At 47.0% G+C, this 13,862-nt stretch overlaps 1 protein-coding gene and 1 long non-coding RNA gene across 2 annotated transcripts in view; one reads left to right on the top strand and one right to left on the bottom strand.

Annotated features, from left to right (window-relative positions):
- The window catches only part of LOC148160973 (uncharacterized), a 40,558-nt gene extending 33,382 nt beyond the window's left edge, over positions 1-7,176 (top strand). Inside the window, exon 3 of the long non-coding RNA XR_015762122.1 lies at positions 6,914-7,176. This is a non-coding gene — a long non-coding RNA (uncharacterized LOC148160973). The remainder of the gene's footprint in view (positions 1-6,913) is intronic.
- Positions 7,177-12,293: 5,117 nt separating this feature from the next.
- LOC106917790 (leucine-rich repeat-containing protein 3-like) lies at positions 12,294-13,102 on the bottom strand. Its single transcript, XM_088003989.1, has one exon. The coding sequence runs from the start codon at positions 13,062-13,064 to the stop codon at positions 12,294-12,296; it is 771 nt and encodes a 256-aa protein (XP_087860115.1). The 5' UTR covers positions 13,065-13,102.
- Positions 13,103-13,862: the final 760 nt, after the last annotated feature.

The following is a 13,862-nucleotide window of genomic DNA, read 5'->3' as shown; positions in this document are numbered from 1 at the left end:
GCTACCAACGCCCTCCAAACGGCGCTGGCTGCCCAAACCTGGGCGAGCCGGGGTCACAGCGAGACACAAACCGCCTCAAACTATGAACAGTCACGTCTTTTACCGCCGGGGAAAACCTCCGCCTTTCAACTTTGGACTCCGTTTGCTTCTGTGGAGGAAGTTAATAAGTGTTGAATGAATAATCTGTGAATATTTGATGAACGAGCGTCTCTTTGTGGATATGTACAGATTTAGCGTGCCGGTATATCGTGCTAAAAAGAGAAAGTCCTCACTTTCCCTTCTAAGCTTGTCTGCTTTGTGAAAGCAGCAGCTGCTGATCGAATCTTTGAATTAACTGATTATTACCAACTACGAAGCAGGAGTTTGGTTTTCCCAGCCACCTTTTGGAGAATCCAGGTTTGTGAACACAACGCCAAGACAGATATGGATATGCTAGCCGTTAATCTGGGATTAGCTTTTGGGTGACGTTTATAAAATCTGCAGCCAAAAATTAACAACTTTAGCTTTAAAAATTTATGTTTTTATAAGGGAAAAAACATTAATTTTTACTTGTTGTTCAATAACTTTTCAGTTTCAAACTAAATATTTAGCTTTTGAATATTTAGTTAGCAAGTTCAATATTTAGCTAGCAATCTAGGTGTGTAGTTTGAGGCTAAATATGTAGCTCGCTAAGTAAACACTTAGCTCCAAACTAAATATTTAGTTACAAACAACATATTTAGTTTCAAGCTAAATATGTATTTACCAAGCTAAATATTTAGCTTACAAGTATTCAGTTAGTAAGCTAAGAATGTAGCTAGACTAAATATTTAGCTTCAGACCAAGTATTTGGAGACAACATAGTTAGTTTAGAACCAAAGATTTATCAAGCTAAATATTTAGCTAGCAAGTTAAATATTCTCTTATCAAAATATTTAGTTTGACGATAAACATTTAGCTTGCTAGGTAAATATTTAGCCTCAAACTAAACATGTATCAAATATGTTAGCAAGCTAAACATTTAGTTAGCATAGCAACTATTTAGTTCAGAGCCAAATATTTAGTTTCTAAGCTACATATTTGGGTTAGTAATAAAATAATTATGTTCAAACTGACATTTAAAAATGAATGAACAACATGGTAAAAATACTTTAAAAAGTAAATATTTTATTTTTCTGTGGATAAAAGTTGAGTCCCAAAACCTCAGAGCTTTTCAACTCTTTCACATTTTGTCCTTTTTACATCTGAAATTGTGCTGCTTTGAGATCCTTTAGCCTACTTCCTGTTGTCAGACAGAGTCTGAAGTTATAAAATTTTTACTGAAAACTTTTGACCATTTTTAATTCCTTTCTAAGAAAAGTTGAGGTTTGCAGAAGGTCCAAATGGCAACCGGTTGGAAAGCCGAGGCGACGTGCAACCAGGTTCTACATGTTAATCACAAATGATTACGGCCTTCGTTGAGGTGCAGAGCGGTAAGCTCATCACAGAGAGGATCGGGCCCAGCAGGGGGGCTGTCACTTAGAGCGGCCATTAGCCAGCGGCTTCACTCGGCCCCAGCATGGCGGCGGTTCAGCGGGGAATTAAAGCCTCGGCGCTACTGTTAAACGTAATTACTTTGTTCAGGTAGACGGGGAAAGGAATCAATATGTGGAAAAGAATTGCATTATAATTAGTTCCCCGACTCTGTGGGACAACTTTCACCACTTCCTGAACCACAGCAGCAACTTTTTATCAAACTTCACCCAAATCTGGGTTTCTGTTTGCGTTTGCTTCAACAAGAATCAGTCATGTTACCCACAAAACAGCCGGCCAAATATTTTCACCACTTCTCCCCATGAAAACGCTAATCTGGATTTTCTCTTTAGCCCAGTTAGCTTCTCCTAAGGTAAACTTAGCTTAGGAGAAGCTAACTTGGCTTCCTACGATAGTTTCAGAAATGCACCAAAATGTGTATTTATGTATTAAAGACAAACTATTTATAGTAAGTGACAATAAAACTGAAAATACAGCAGGACATTTATTAGGTACATTATCTGCAATATTCATTCCAACTGGCACTTTGTCTTGAAGACGTCCGAGCGTATTACCATTATGCTACACCATTGTTTAAGTACAATACAGTGAAATAATAAATAACAAAGACATTTTCTCTAAGGCAGGATAATGGAGGCGATTTTATGTATTACATTCTAGTTTTCATTCAGAATTAAAACACTTTTTCAAGAACTGTCTCCATCTTTATGCACTGATCCCAAATCCCAACACAGATTTCAGCACTACTGGCATTCCATACGTACTACCTTAAAGACCTTATGGGATTGTATTCTCCTGTTTTACCAATTTTTGTTAAATGTTGAGTGTGTCAGCATTTTGGGTGATGCTGCTTACAGCAGAGCTGCGTTACTTTGGATAACGTGGCCACATGTTTAATGGCTCTGGAGGTCATGACCTCTGCTGGCTGCAGCTCTGCAGGAGGAACTGAGCAGCATCATGTTGAGCATGCAGCAGCGGCGATGCCAGGGTCGATGCTGGAGGCGCTCAGTGGGGTTACGCTCAGTCCTGCGCATTAATACTTGGAGCAACATTAGTATTTGAGGCTTGTTTTATGGACAGATTTACATTTTCTCCTCTGACCTCCGAATACGTCACTCAGAGAGGCTGAGGTTTAAGATGAGCTGCATGTTTTTACTTGATATATCAGGAAAACATGTAAAATCTGACGCTGTGTTGCTTTATGCAGGTAATCTGTGTCCGTTCGTAAAGTTGCACTGTAAAAATTAACAGAAATCATTTGGATTATTTGACCAGTGGTTAAAAAAACGAACTGGACTCGATTTTCAAAGACATTTCATCCAATTATAAATGTCAGTTTTTAAACTAAATGTTTAGCTTTGAGCCAAACATTTAGTTGGTAACTGAATAATAAGCTAACATCATAACATTCTTTGCTCTGAACTTGTAGTTTGAAGTTAAATATTTAATCACAGCAAAATATTTTGTAAACTAAATATTCAGCTTCATTAAATATTTAAATTGCAGCTAATTATTTAGTTTGAAGCAATTTGCTTAGGTAGGAAGCTAATATTTTCCTTTCTGTTTAATTCCAAAGCCAATATTTAGTTTGCTCACTATGTATTTCACTTTTAGCTATTTAGCTACAAACAAAACATTTAGCTGCGGGGCGCTGGGACGAGTAGGACGCCAGGCCGGGTTGGGTCGGGTCGCTGGGTCGGGTCGCTGGGTCGGGGCGCTGGGTCGGGGCGCTGGGTCGGGTCGCTGGGTCGAGTCAGGACACCAGGCCGGGTTGGGTTGGGGCGCTGGGTCGGGTCGCTGGGTCGGGGCGCTGGGTCGGGTCGCTGGGTCGGGGCGCTGGGTCGAGTCAGGACACCAGGCCGGGTTGGGTCGGGGCGCCGGGTCGGGACGCCGGGTTGGGTCAGGGCGCTGGGTCGGGTCGCTGGGTCGGGGCGCTGGGTCGGGTCGCTGGGTCGAGTCAGGACACCAGGCCGGGTTGGGTCGGGGCGCTGGGTCGAGTCAGGACACCAGGCCGGGTTGGGTCGGGGCGCCGGGTCGGGACGCCGGGTTGGGTCAGGGCGCTGGGTCGGGACGCCGGGTCGAGTCAGGACACCAGGCCGGGTTGGGTCGGGGCGCTGGGTCGGGACGCCGGGTTGGGTCGGGGCGCCGGGTCGGGACGCCGGGTTGGGTCAGGGCGCTGGGTCGGGACGCCGGGTTGGGTCGGGGCGCCGGGTCGGGACGCCGGGTTGGGTCAGGACACCAGGCCGGGTTGGGTCGGGGCGCTGGGTCGGGACGCCGGGTCGGGGCGCTGGGTCGGGACGCTGGGTCGGGACGCCGGGTCGGGGCGCTGGGTCGGGACGCTGGGTCGGGACGCCGGGTCGGGGCACCGGGTCGGGTCGCTCGGTCGGGTCGCTCGGTCGGGTCGTTGGGTCGAGTAGGACGTCAGGCCGGGTTGGGTCGGGACGCCGGGTTGGGGCGCCGGGTCGGGGCGCCGGGTCGGGACGCCTGGTCGGGTCGGGGCGCCGGGTCGGGACGCCGGGTCGGGACGCCGGGTCGGGTCGGGGCGCCGGGTCGGGACGCCGGGTCGGGACGCCGGGTCGGGTCGGGGCGCCGGGTCGGGGCGCCGGGTCGGGACGCCGGGTCGGGTCTGGGCGCCGGGTCACGACACCGGGTCAGGTCGGGACGCCGGGTCGGGTTGGGTCGGGGCGCCGGGCCGGGACGCCGGGTCAGGTCTGGGCGCCGGGTCGGGGCGGGACGCCGGGTCGGGACGCCGGGTCGAGTCAGGACACCAGGCCGGGTTGGGTCGGGGCGCTGGGTCGAGTCAGGACACCAGGCCGGGTTGGGTCGGGGCGCCGGGTCGGGACGCCGGGTCGAGTCAGGACACCAGGCCGGGTTGGGTCGGGGCGCCGGGTCGGGACGCCGGGTCGAGTCAGGACACCAGGCCGGGTTGGGTCGGGGCGCTGGGTCGGGACGCCGGGTTGGGTCGGGGCGCCGGGTCGGGACGCCGGGTCGAGTCAGGACACCAGGCCGGGTTGGGTCGGGGCGCTGGGTCGGGACGCCGGGTTGGGTCGGGGCGCTGGGTCGGGACGCCGGGTTGGGTCGGGGCGCTGGGTCGGGGCGCCGGGTCGGGACGCCGGGTTGGGTCAGGGCGCCGGGTCGGGACGCCGGGTCGGGTCAGGACACCAGGCCGGGTTGGGTCGGGGCGCCGGGTCGGGACGCCGGGTCGGGACGCCGGGTCGGGACGCCGGGTCGGGACGCTGGGTCGGGTCGGGACGCCGTGTCGGGTCGGGTCGCCGGGTCGGGTCAGGATGCCGGGTCTGGGCGCCGGGTCGGGGCGGGACGCCGGGTCGAGTCAGGATGCCGGGTCGGGTCGGGTCGGGACGCCGGGTCGGGACGCCGTGTCGGGTCGGGTCGCCGGGTCGGGTCAGGATGCCGGGTCGGGGCGCCGGGTCGGGTCGGGTCGGGGCGCCGGGTCGGGACGCCGGGTCGGGTCGCTGGGTCGAGTCAGGATGCCGGGTCGGGTCGGGTTGTGTCGGGGCGCCGGGTCGGGATGCCGGGTCGGGATGCCGGGTCGGGATGCCGGGTCGTGGCGCCGGGTCGGGATGCCGGGTCACGGCGCCGGGTCGGGGCGCCAGGTCGGGGCGCCGGGTCGGGACGCCGGGTCGGGTCGCTGGGTCGAGTCAGGATGCCGGGTCGGGTCGGGTTGTGTCGGGGCGCCGGGTCGGGATGCCGGGTCGTGGCGCCGGGTTGGGATGCCGGGTCGTGGCGCCGGGTCGGGATGCCGGGTCACGGCGCCGGGTCGGGACGCCGGGTCGGGTCGCTGGGTCGGGTCGCTGGGTCGAGTCAGGATGCCGGGTCGGGTTGGGTCGGGGCACCTGGTTGGGACGCCGGGTCGGGTCACCTGGTCAGGACGCCGGGTCAGGTCGGGGTGTCGGATCGGGGCGCCGGGTCGGGATGCTGGGCTGGGTCGGGGCACCGGGTCAGGACGCCAGGTTGGGTCGGGTCGGGTCGCCGTTCGGTTCTCCATGGATCCCTGGAGCAGAGCAGTCTGCAGTCCCAGGTGTCGACTAACGAGGCCGACGCTCGTCGAGCTGCTGCTCTGCAAACCGGCTCTCTGGACTCGGAACCGGCTGACCGGCCGCGTTTCTGTGCCAGAATCATTAGTAAAAGCAAAGCAGCTGCAGAAAGCGAAACCTGGTCCAGCAGCAGAGAGGAGAGCAAAGGCTGTAATTACGCTGGAACCTCTGGCCTTTGAATGGGCCGTTCTGCAGGCTCGCCCCGCTCCCTGTAATGAGTGTTTCATCGATCGGACCGGCTGGTTCTGGGCCAGCAGAACGCCTCTGTGAGGCTTTTTACTTTCAGGTTTGTTCTGGATGTTCACAAATGTACAGAGAGCAAGTCGAGAGCCAGTTAGGAGGTTCAAACCTGCCGTTGACCCAGAACGACCCGATTCATAAAACTGATCAGCAAAGATGGGAAATAAAGTCAAACACTGAAGATACAAACAGCTGCTGGATCTATGCAGGTTACAAGGTCGGGTTCTGGTCGGCGTTTCCGTCACGGCATTAAAACAATTTACTATTCAATAGTTTAATGCGAGATGGAAGGAAAATAATCCAAGATTTTCAAAAGCTTAAGTCTGGAAGGTGCCGAGGATATTTTTATTCATCTCTTTTTACACTCCTCCTTTTCAGCCGCTTTAGTCGACTCCGGTCCGCCTCTCCAGAGAGTCCGGTTCGGTTGGTGAGGTGTGAACGCCAACCGAACTACAAACCTCCGTCTGGGTTCGGTTGGAGTGAACTCTGGTTCGGTTTGAATGGGAACACTAAGCGCATCCAAGCAGGAAGTGGATTCCAGAGCAGGGAATTCTGGGTAAATGCATCCAAAACAAACACACTAGCTTAGCAGCAGCTAGCAGGAGAAGCGGCTTGTGGTTATGTTGGTAATTTAATATTATATTCCCATAAAACTCATTTTTTAGTCCCTCCATCGTGTTTTAAAAGTTAAAATCAGCTTAACAGCTTAGAGAAAACACTTTATTTTATAATAAGGTTTAACAAACGAGACAATAAATACCTCAGATAAGAGCAGAAACAGTCGATGAAGATTCAAACTAAAAGCTTGTCTAATATAAAAACTTCTTCTGCATTTTGCAGAAATGAAAACCTCCAATAAAAATAAACAAAGTAAAGAATCTCATTCAGAAAACGCCTGAAAGGAGCAAAATGTCTCCAAATTGGGGTCATGTTGGGGTCGCGGCGGAAGCATAATGTGGAAACAAGTGAGGGAAAAAACGAGATGCCTGAGCGAGGCTGATAAAATAACGAAGAGTTTTAAAAAACGAGTTTGTGTTTTAAACTCTGTTTGCTGGGAAATAAAAGCACTACTGGATATATTTTTACATTTCTACCTGAAATTACAGCTGAAGCGCATCAGGGATGGAGAAAACCTCCTGCATTCGGATCATCCTGGTTCTGACCCGTTTTTCAGACACGAACCAGCTGAAACTGGATCTTCATCTTCATGAAAATGTTTAAAAAATCCTTCTGGCAAAACAGAAAGAAAAACTCACAATATAAATGTGATCTCTGAATGTTTGACGGTAAAAACCTCAATAAATCCCCCAACATTCAGCTCAAAGTGAAACAAATCAATAAATTCAATAAAATCAATGATTAAGTTTCAGATTCCGTCTTGAAATGTTTTAATTTGGTATTTAGTTTCCCCAACCGTCTTTCAGAGACATTTTGCTTTTATTTGCTCTCAAAATATAAGTTTATTTACATCCCATCATGTCAATGTTAGTTTTACAAAATAAAATATTTACATTTTCCTTAATGCATTTAGATATTTGTTTATTTTTACTGTCCTTGTTTTATTTTTTCTGTTGTTTTTACAGAATATTATTACTAAGAAAACATAAAATTCAGAATAAAGTCATAATATTACGAGAACATTACAGTTGTCATAGTATTGGTTATTTTTTAAATTGCAAAGTAAATTTGTTTATTTTAAAAAATTAAGAGGAAACTAACTTCAGGAAATGTTTGTTAGCTCTGCGATTAGCGCGTTAGCGTAGCATTGTTGAAGGATTTACATAAATCAGGCTGAATAAAATCCTGACACACTTCATGGGACTCCAAATGAGAAACGATGATCAGTACAAAAATAAAATGAAATCAGGCTTTGAATTGTGTTGGAGAAACTTTTTATTTTGCTGGTCCACAAAAATAAAAACAAAGTAATTATTGGAATAAATAGAAAACAGGAATGAAAGGAGCCCTTTCATTCCCCAGATATAATCAGACCAGCCAAAGTCTGTAAAGACGTCAATTTACTTTATAACGTACATAACAAAGTATCCAAAGACAGCATTTAACAGAGAAAAGCAGAGAATACGTAACATGACTGTTTAAACTGCACAGACTGACAGACGGGATACAGAAAGTGAAATTAGTGTTGATTCATCATAAAGTATTAGTTTGCTTTTATTTAAACAACTCCGCAGGTCGGCACATGACAGCAGGTACAGTTGGAGCACAAAAACACGAAACGTTTCAGGACGTTTTCCGCCTCTGATGGCTGCAGTGCACAGTGCTGCGGTGCAGAAACCCAGAGGAAAGGCACTTGGACACAAAAACTCCCAGCTTACGACCTCAGAAACACTAAAACCACCTGGCAAAAACATCAGAAACGACGATGAGCTGGAATTTATGTTTGAGTTTATTCATCAAGTCATAAATCAGCTTTGATTTTCTCCGTTTTTATTTTTACTCAACGTTTCCAACTTCCAGTTTCAACAATATTGAAATATTTCAGTAATATAACCAAATAATTCAGACTAAAGAGAAAATGACATGGAGGTTTAACAGTTTGGAAGAAGGAAACCATTTTTCAAGAAAAGCCACAAAAGTCTGAGCAAAATCTGAGACAAAAATCTGAATTTATTTAAATAAATTCTTTGGACAGACTTGAGATAAAAATCTGTTTGCCACAAATCAAAGAAAACTTTCCAGGAAAATCATAAACATTAGTTCTGCGTTAGCAACTAATGTGCGCTAAAGCACATGGTGTTTAGCTAATGCTAAAATGCTAACTTCTATTCAAATTATATCCCAGTGGTGGATATAATATAGATGGATTACATAACTCTAACTCTGAAGCACTAATGAAAAACATGAGTTCTGCTAGCATTAAAGCGCTAAGCAACATGGTGTTTAGCAGAAGCTAATGCTAAAGAACTAGCTTCATTCCAGATTAGCTGCCCATCCGGTGGGGAGAGGCAGCAGCTAACTAAAGAGTTAGTTGCTCTAATCATGAACCAGTGATCAAAAACATTTGACCCGCTAACGCTACAGAGCTAACCCTTTAGCATTAGTATACTAAATAGTAGCACTAGCTACTAATGCTAAAGCGCTAACATCATTTCAAATTAGATCTCTCTTAAAGGACTACAAGCCTGGAGCAAAAATTAAATTTTGACATAATTTGCATGTTTTCTGACGCCCCTAAGTATCGTATTTGTTCTTCTCTTGTTCTCTGCCGTCTGTGGTTTGATTTATTGCTGAATTTGATTTATTATAGTTTTAATATTGTTTCCATTTTATCTTTTTTTTATTTTACTTCTAATAATGCTGCAGTTGATTCTGTTTTTTTGCTCTGCTGTTTTTTTTCATGGTTAATATTTGAAAGGGTTGAGCACCGAGACATTTTGTTATATTTATATTTATTGAAGTGATGTAAAGTTTTTTATCTAGCAAACAACCTGACTCGCCTCACTGTAGCTAATCGTGGAAGCTAATCGCGCTAAACGTTTTCAACGTTAAGAAAAAATAAAAAATTAGCTCTGCTACTGGCGCATTAGCACTGAGAGTAGCAGATGGCTTTTTTCCAACTAATTCACATTTTCATTTGCATATTTTGTTTAATCAATAAATTAGAGATAATTTGTGGTAAGTTGAAAAAACATCCCTTCTCTTCTGGGCATAAATAATCATAATTAGTCATCAATATCTAAACATCTTTATAAAACCAGCTTTACATGATGTCAAGTTAAAGTTCGTGATTGCTGTGGAACGTAGCACAAATTAAAGAATATAAATGTTTGTGTGCCCAATCCGTCAGATTGTTTTTTTCTATATGTCGATTGTGGAGGAAAAATTATAGCAAATATTTCTAAGTTACGTCACAAAATCAGTGACTTTGATTGGGAAACAAATTTAAATCCTTCAGGGACTGTTAATTATTTATTCAAGACATTTATTTATTTCCATATTTCCTGGTAATTTTGGCAGGATGAGTCCTCCATAGAATGACCGTTGAAGCATTTCTGGACTCAACATGAACATTTTAAGTTCTGCAGCCAAACGAGCAGCAGGTGAAGCGACCAGAATCACTTTGTTTAGATTTCCAGCTTTTCTTCTGGCATTTTCCTAAATCAGTTTTTTTACAATGTGATAAAATTAACGGTTCAGATCCAAACATCTGCTCATCGCTGCAGCTACAACAAATAAATCCTTCCTTTGCATAGACTCCAAATCATATTTATGTTTAAATAAACATATTTCCACTTTATGGAAATAAAACAGCAGCTAAAACCACATTAATCTTTACAAGGACACAGAATATTGGCAGTAAAAAATAAGAAATGGAGTCTTAGGCGGATAAAGTGGCCAGAGTGGCAGCTGTAAAAGAACCATCATGTCCTCCTGTTGTCCAGGTCAGCAGCTGTTTGCTTGTAATTTATGCACTAAGTCCAAAAAGTCCAACATATTTGATATGCAGGAATTAAGCAGGTTCATACATTTGGAAACGTCCAAGGCTGTGGAGAGCGTTTGTATATATTACCACACATTAAAGCATTAAAACGTCAAATCCCAGCCTGGCAAAGACGTTTCTGAGACGTTTAGGATTTACTCTAAACCCAACAATGAAAAATCTCAATGATTTCAAAACGCATTAAAAAGAATAAAAAATCTGGAAACTTTTGCTTTTGTAAATGATCCGTTGGCTCCAGCGGGACACGAGGAGCTTCGTTTCTAAGAGCTCTCCGCTTTATTTCAAGCTTTGCTGTTTTATGCTAGCGTCTGGAGCGGCTCCATAAATTAGCGCGTAGCTCGTAAAATCGTCTTCACCTTGACTTTGGGACATCTGCGGCATAAATCAGCCGCAGCAAAGCGACCGGGAGACTCCGGCCTTCCCCTCCACTTCCACGATTCAATCACATCAAAGCATCAACAGAAATGTGTTCAGTAAAAATGCATCATAACTAATGGGAAGGTTTATTTTGTGCTTTTCTTCTCCAGCTGTTATAACACAGACATTTTGGTTGAACTTGGTTTAGAAATCAGAGATTATTTGTCATATTTCAGAATAAGAGCTGATAAACATTGAAAATGTTGGTTTTTGACGCATTAGCATCTTTCTGAGTTAGCTAAAACACAACAATCTGTTTTATTCACAATAAATTCCCCAAATCATTTGCTGTAATGTCTGAGCTTCTTTCAGGAACCGTCAGCATTTATTTCAGCTCTTACATTTTCATTGAGGTCGTCATCAGATTATTTAATCTTCCTGACATGTTGCTCCTCATCAGCACTCGCCTGCAAAACGTTTCTCACTTAAAAGCAACAATAAAGTGCAATGAAGTGTCGTTTGCCAACACATCACTCAAAATTGACTCAATATGTAAAGAAACATCAACTTTTAAGATGTTCGGTAATTATTACCCTTTAGCATAAATGCTGCCTCATACCTTCTGATCTTAGTTAGCCATGCTGTGCTAGCTTGATGAGCTAACAGCTTGATAAATTAGACTGGCAGCCAATCTGAACGTTTACATAATGGTTGCACAGTGGATTAGATAAATTGTTCAGATTTAGGAATATATTGGATTAAAGCACTGCTTCATGCAGCTTGAGCCCCTGGCAGATAGTGTTGATCTGAGTTGCATCCCATAATAACAGTAAAGCTGCTCCACGCCTGGTGGGAAGTTGCAGCTGCAGCAGAGTTTGATTCTGAGCTCATCCCTGCTTCTGCTTTCGCCGTCACACACCTGGAGCTTTTGTTTCTGGAGTCGACAGCCAGACCATCAGGTGGACTGGAGGTTGTTTTCTAAAATGTTTTATGTTCTTTAATAAAATACTTTTTTTCCTAACTTGTTCCATCTGCTTATTTTCCTTGAGCTAATGTTTCAGTGCTGTAAGGTATCCAACATATTACCTGGCAGTGCTCACTGCTCAAAATGGCTGAATTTACAGGTAGCATTAGCTTCCACCAAGTACTGAGCTGGTTTAGCTCCAACAGGTTAGAAAGGCGACCTCTTCAGAGGTTTTAGGGTCGTTTCCTTCAGTGGTTCTTGGTGCAGCGCCCCCACAGGCCAGGAGGAGAACAGGTTGGTTTGACTCAGAACCACAGCAGCTGGAGGAGGAGCAGATGTTCTGGTTCCTAACAGACCTGGACCTCCAGGTGACAACAGCCTGATATCAACTGATTTGTTTTAAAAACCTCACACCCTGCAGCTACTCGGGGAAAAGTCCTCAACTCACAGGTTGAGATCGATTCTGGATTTTCCCTCCACCAAGAGTCAAAGTAGATTATTAATGTGACCCAAGTAAAATACTCTGTGGGTTTGAATGTTGTGTTTGCAAACAGAGATTATGAGCCTTTATCATGACTGGTGGAAAATGTCAGGAGACTCAACCAACCCGAAAAGGTTCGTGGTGACCCCACCAGGACTGTTTTCCCAGAACTCTGCGTCCATCGCGGCGTATCCAGACGCTTCCTCCAGCCGTCGTCTCCTGTTAAAGAACCGTGCTGATGGTGTCAAAGTCCTTGCTGATCTGAGAGTTGCTGGGCAGTGACTTGAGGTACTCCAGGTGCCTCCTGGCGTCCTCCTGATTGTGTCTGACGTAGTAGATCACGTACGCGATCACCATGGTGAACCAGCCGAACATGGTGACGAACATGGCCACGTCGGTCGTCTTGTGGTGGAAGTTGCAGAAGTTGATCCCTGAGTCCAGCACCTGGATGACGGGCTTGCCGGCGTACTCCTCCTGCACCGCCGTGTGGCAGATCACCTCGTTGACCGTCTCTGGGTCCAGCCGCAGCTCCCGCAGCACCTCCTGCAGCGTGCACTCGCAATGCCACGGGTTGTTGGAGAGGCTGATTTTGGCCCGCAGCCGGGCGAACGCCTCCTTGGGGACGCTCTGGATGTGATTGTTGGATAGGTCCAGCACCAGCAGGCTGTCGGAGACGCCCAGGAAGGCGCCCATGTCCACCGTCTCGATGTCGTTGTTGGACAGGTCCAGCTCCTGCAGGTAGTGCAGCTCTCTGAAGGCGTGGTTGGGGATGTGGGTGATGTGGTTGGCCGCCAGAAGCAGGACGACTGTGTCTCTGGGGAGGTCTGGGGGGATCCTCTCCAGGTTGCGGGACATGCATTGGACCACCGTCAAGCCGTTCTTCTCCATGCAGTGGCAGCTGGAGGGACACGCTGCCACGGACGCGTTATGTAGGAGAATCACGCCCCACAGCAGGGCGAAGCCAAGCATCCGAGGCCTCGCAGCGTCCTGCATGGTCAGCAGGGACTTCCACAACGTCCTGTCAGGCAGAAGGCTTCATCGTCCGGCCCGATGGTCTCCCTCATCAGATAAAATCAGCAGCTCATTTGTGGAACCGTGGACTCTTGAGATAATCCATTAAAATTGATTCCAACAGTCTCTTGATGCATGTTTCATCCAGAACATATTCCAATGGGAAGCTGTAATCTCCAGATTAACACCAGGAAAAACGCCGGACTCCAAACATCGCGTCGTGTTCTGGAAAGAAAACAAAACAGTTATTTCAATCCAGACTTAACTCCTGTGTTGCTTTTTTCAATCTGCAGAGTTAATAGCATCCCACAGTGCTTGCAGAATGCATAATGTGATTAAGGAGAATGAATCCATTCGTCCAAATCTCATAAAGCAGCAGGCGGACTTGCATGCAGGTCATCACCTGCGTTCTCTCATTCAATTAGGCCGGGCGTAATGCCTCGCCTCAGTCCTAATTACGTGATTTCACAGCTGGACCGAACGGAGCGAGCGCCTCCTCTTCCCTGCAGCGCTCCCGTCTCTCCAGGACCGCCGCCTCCCGGATAAGAATAGCCAGAGACTAAATTTACTCGCTCTGTCCTGCAGGAGCGGCTCTCACAATGAACCCCGGCTGAGTCTGAGGTCATCCGCCGAGGATCTCCTCATCCAAACGGCTCCTACTGTAAGGTTCCTAACAGGAGGGGGGCGTCCTCCAGCTCCTATTCTGACTCTGCAGGAGGTAAAACACTAAACTCTCACCACTTTGACTTTAACTTCATTCAGTTGTAAGACTCAGGAATC

The sequence above is a fragment of the Poecilia mexicana genome, unplaced genomic scaffold (assembly GCF_051168715.1).
Source record: "Poecilia mexicana isolate PSO_F unplaced genomic scaffold, ASM5116871v1 scaffold_2, whole genome shotgun sequence".
Lineage (NCBI taxonomy): Eukaryota > Metazoa > Chordata > Actinopteri > Cyprinodontiformes > Poeciliidae > Poecilia > Poecilia mexicana.
The sequence above is the reverse complement of the archived record's forward strand: the minus strand, read 5'-3'. Positions and strand labels throughout refer to the sequence as shown.

Bases quoted from the DNA above. Each gene is read 5' to 3' on its own strand.
- LOC106917790 (XM_088003989.1), bottom strand. From the start codon at position 13,064: ATGCAGGACGCTGCGAGGCCTCGGATGCTTGGCTTCGCCCTGCTGTGG.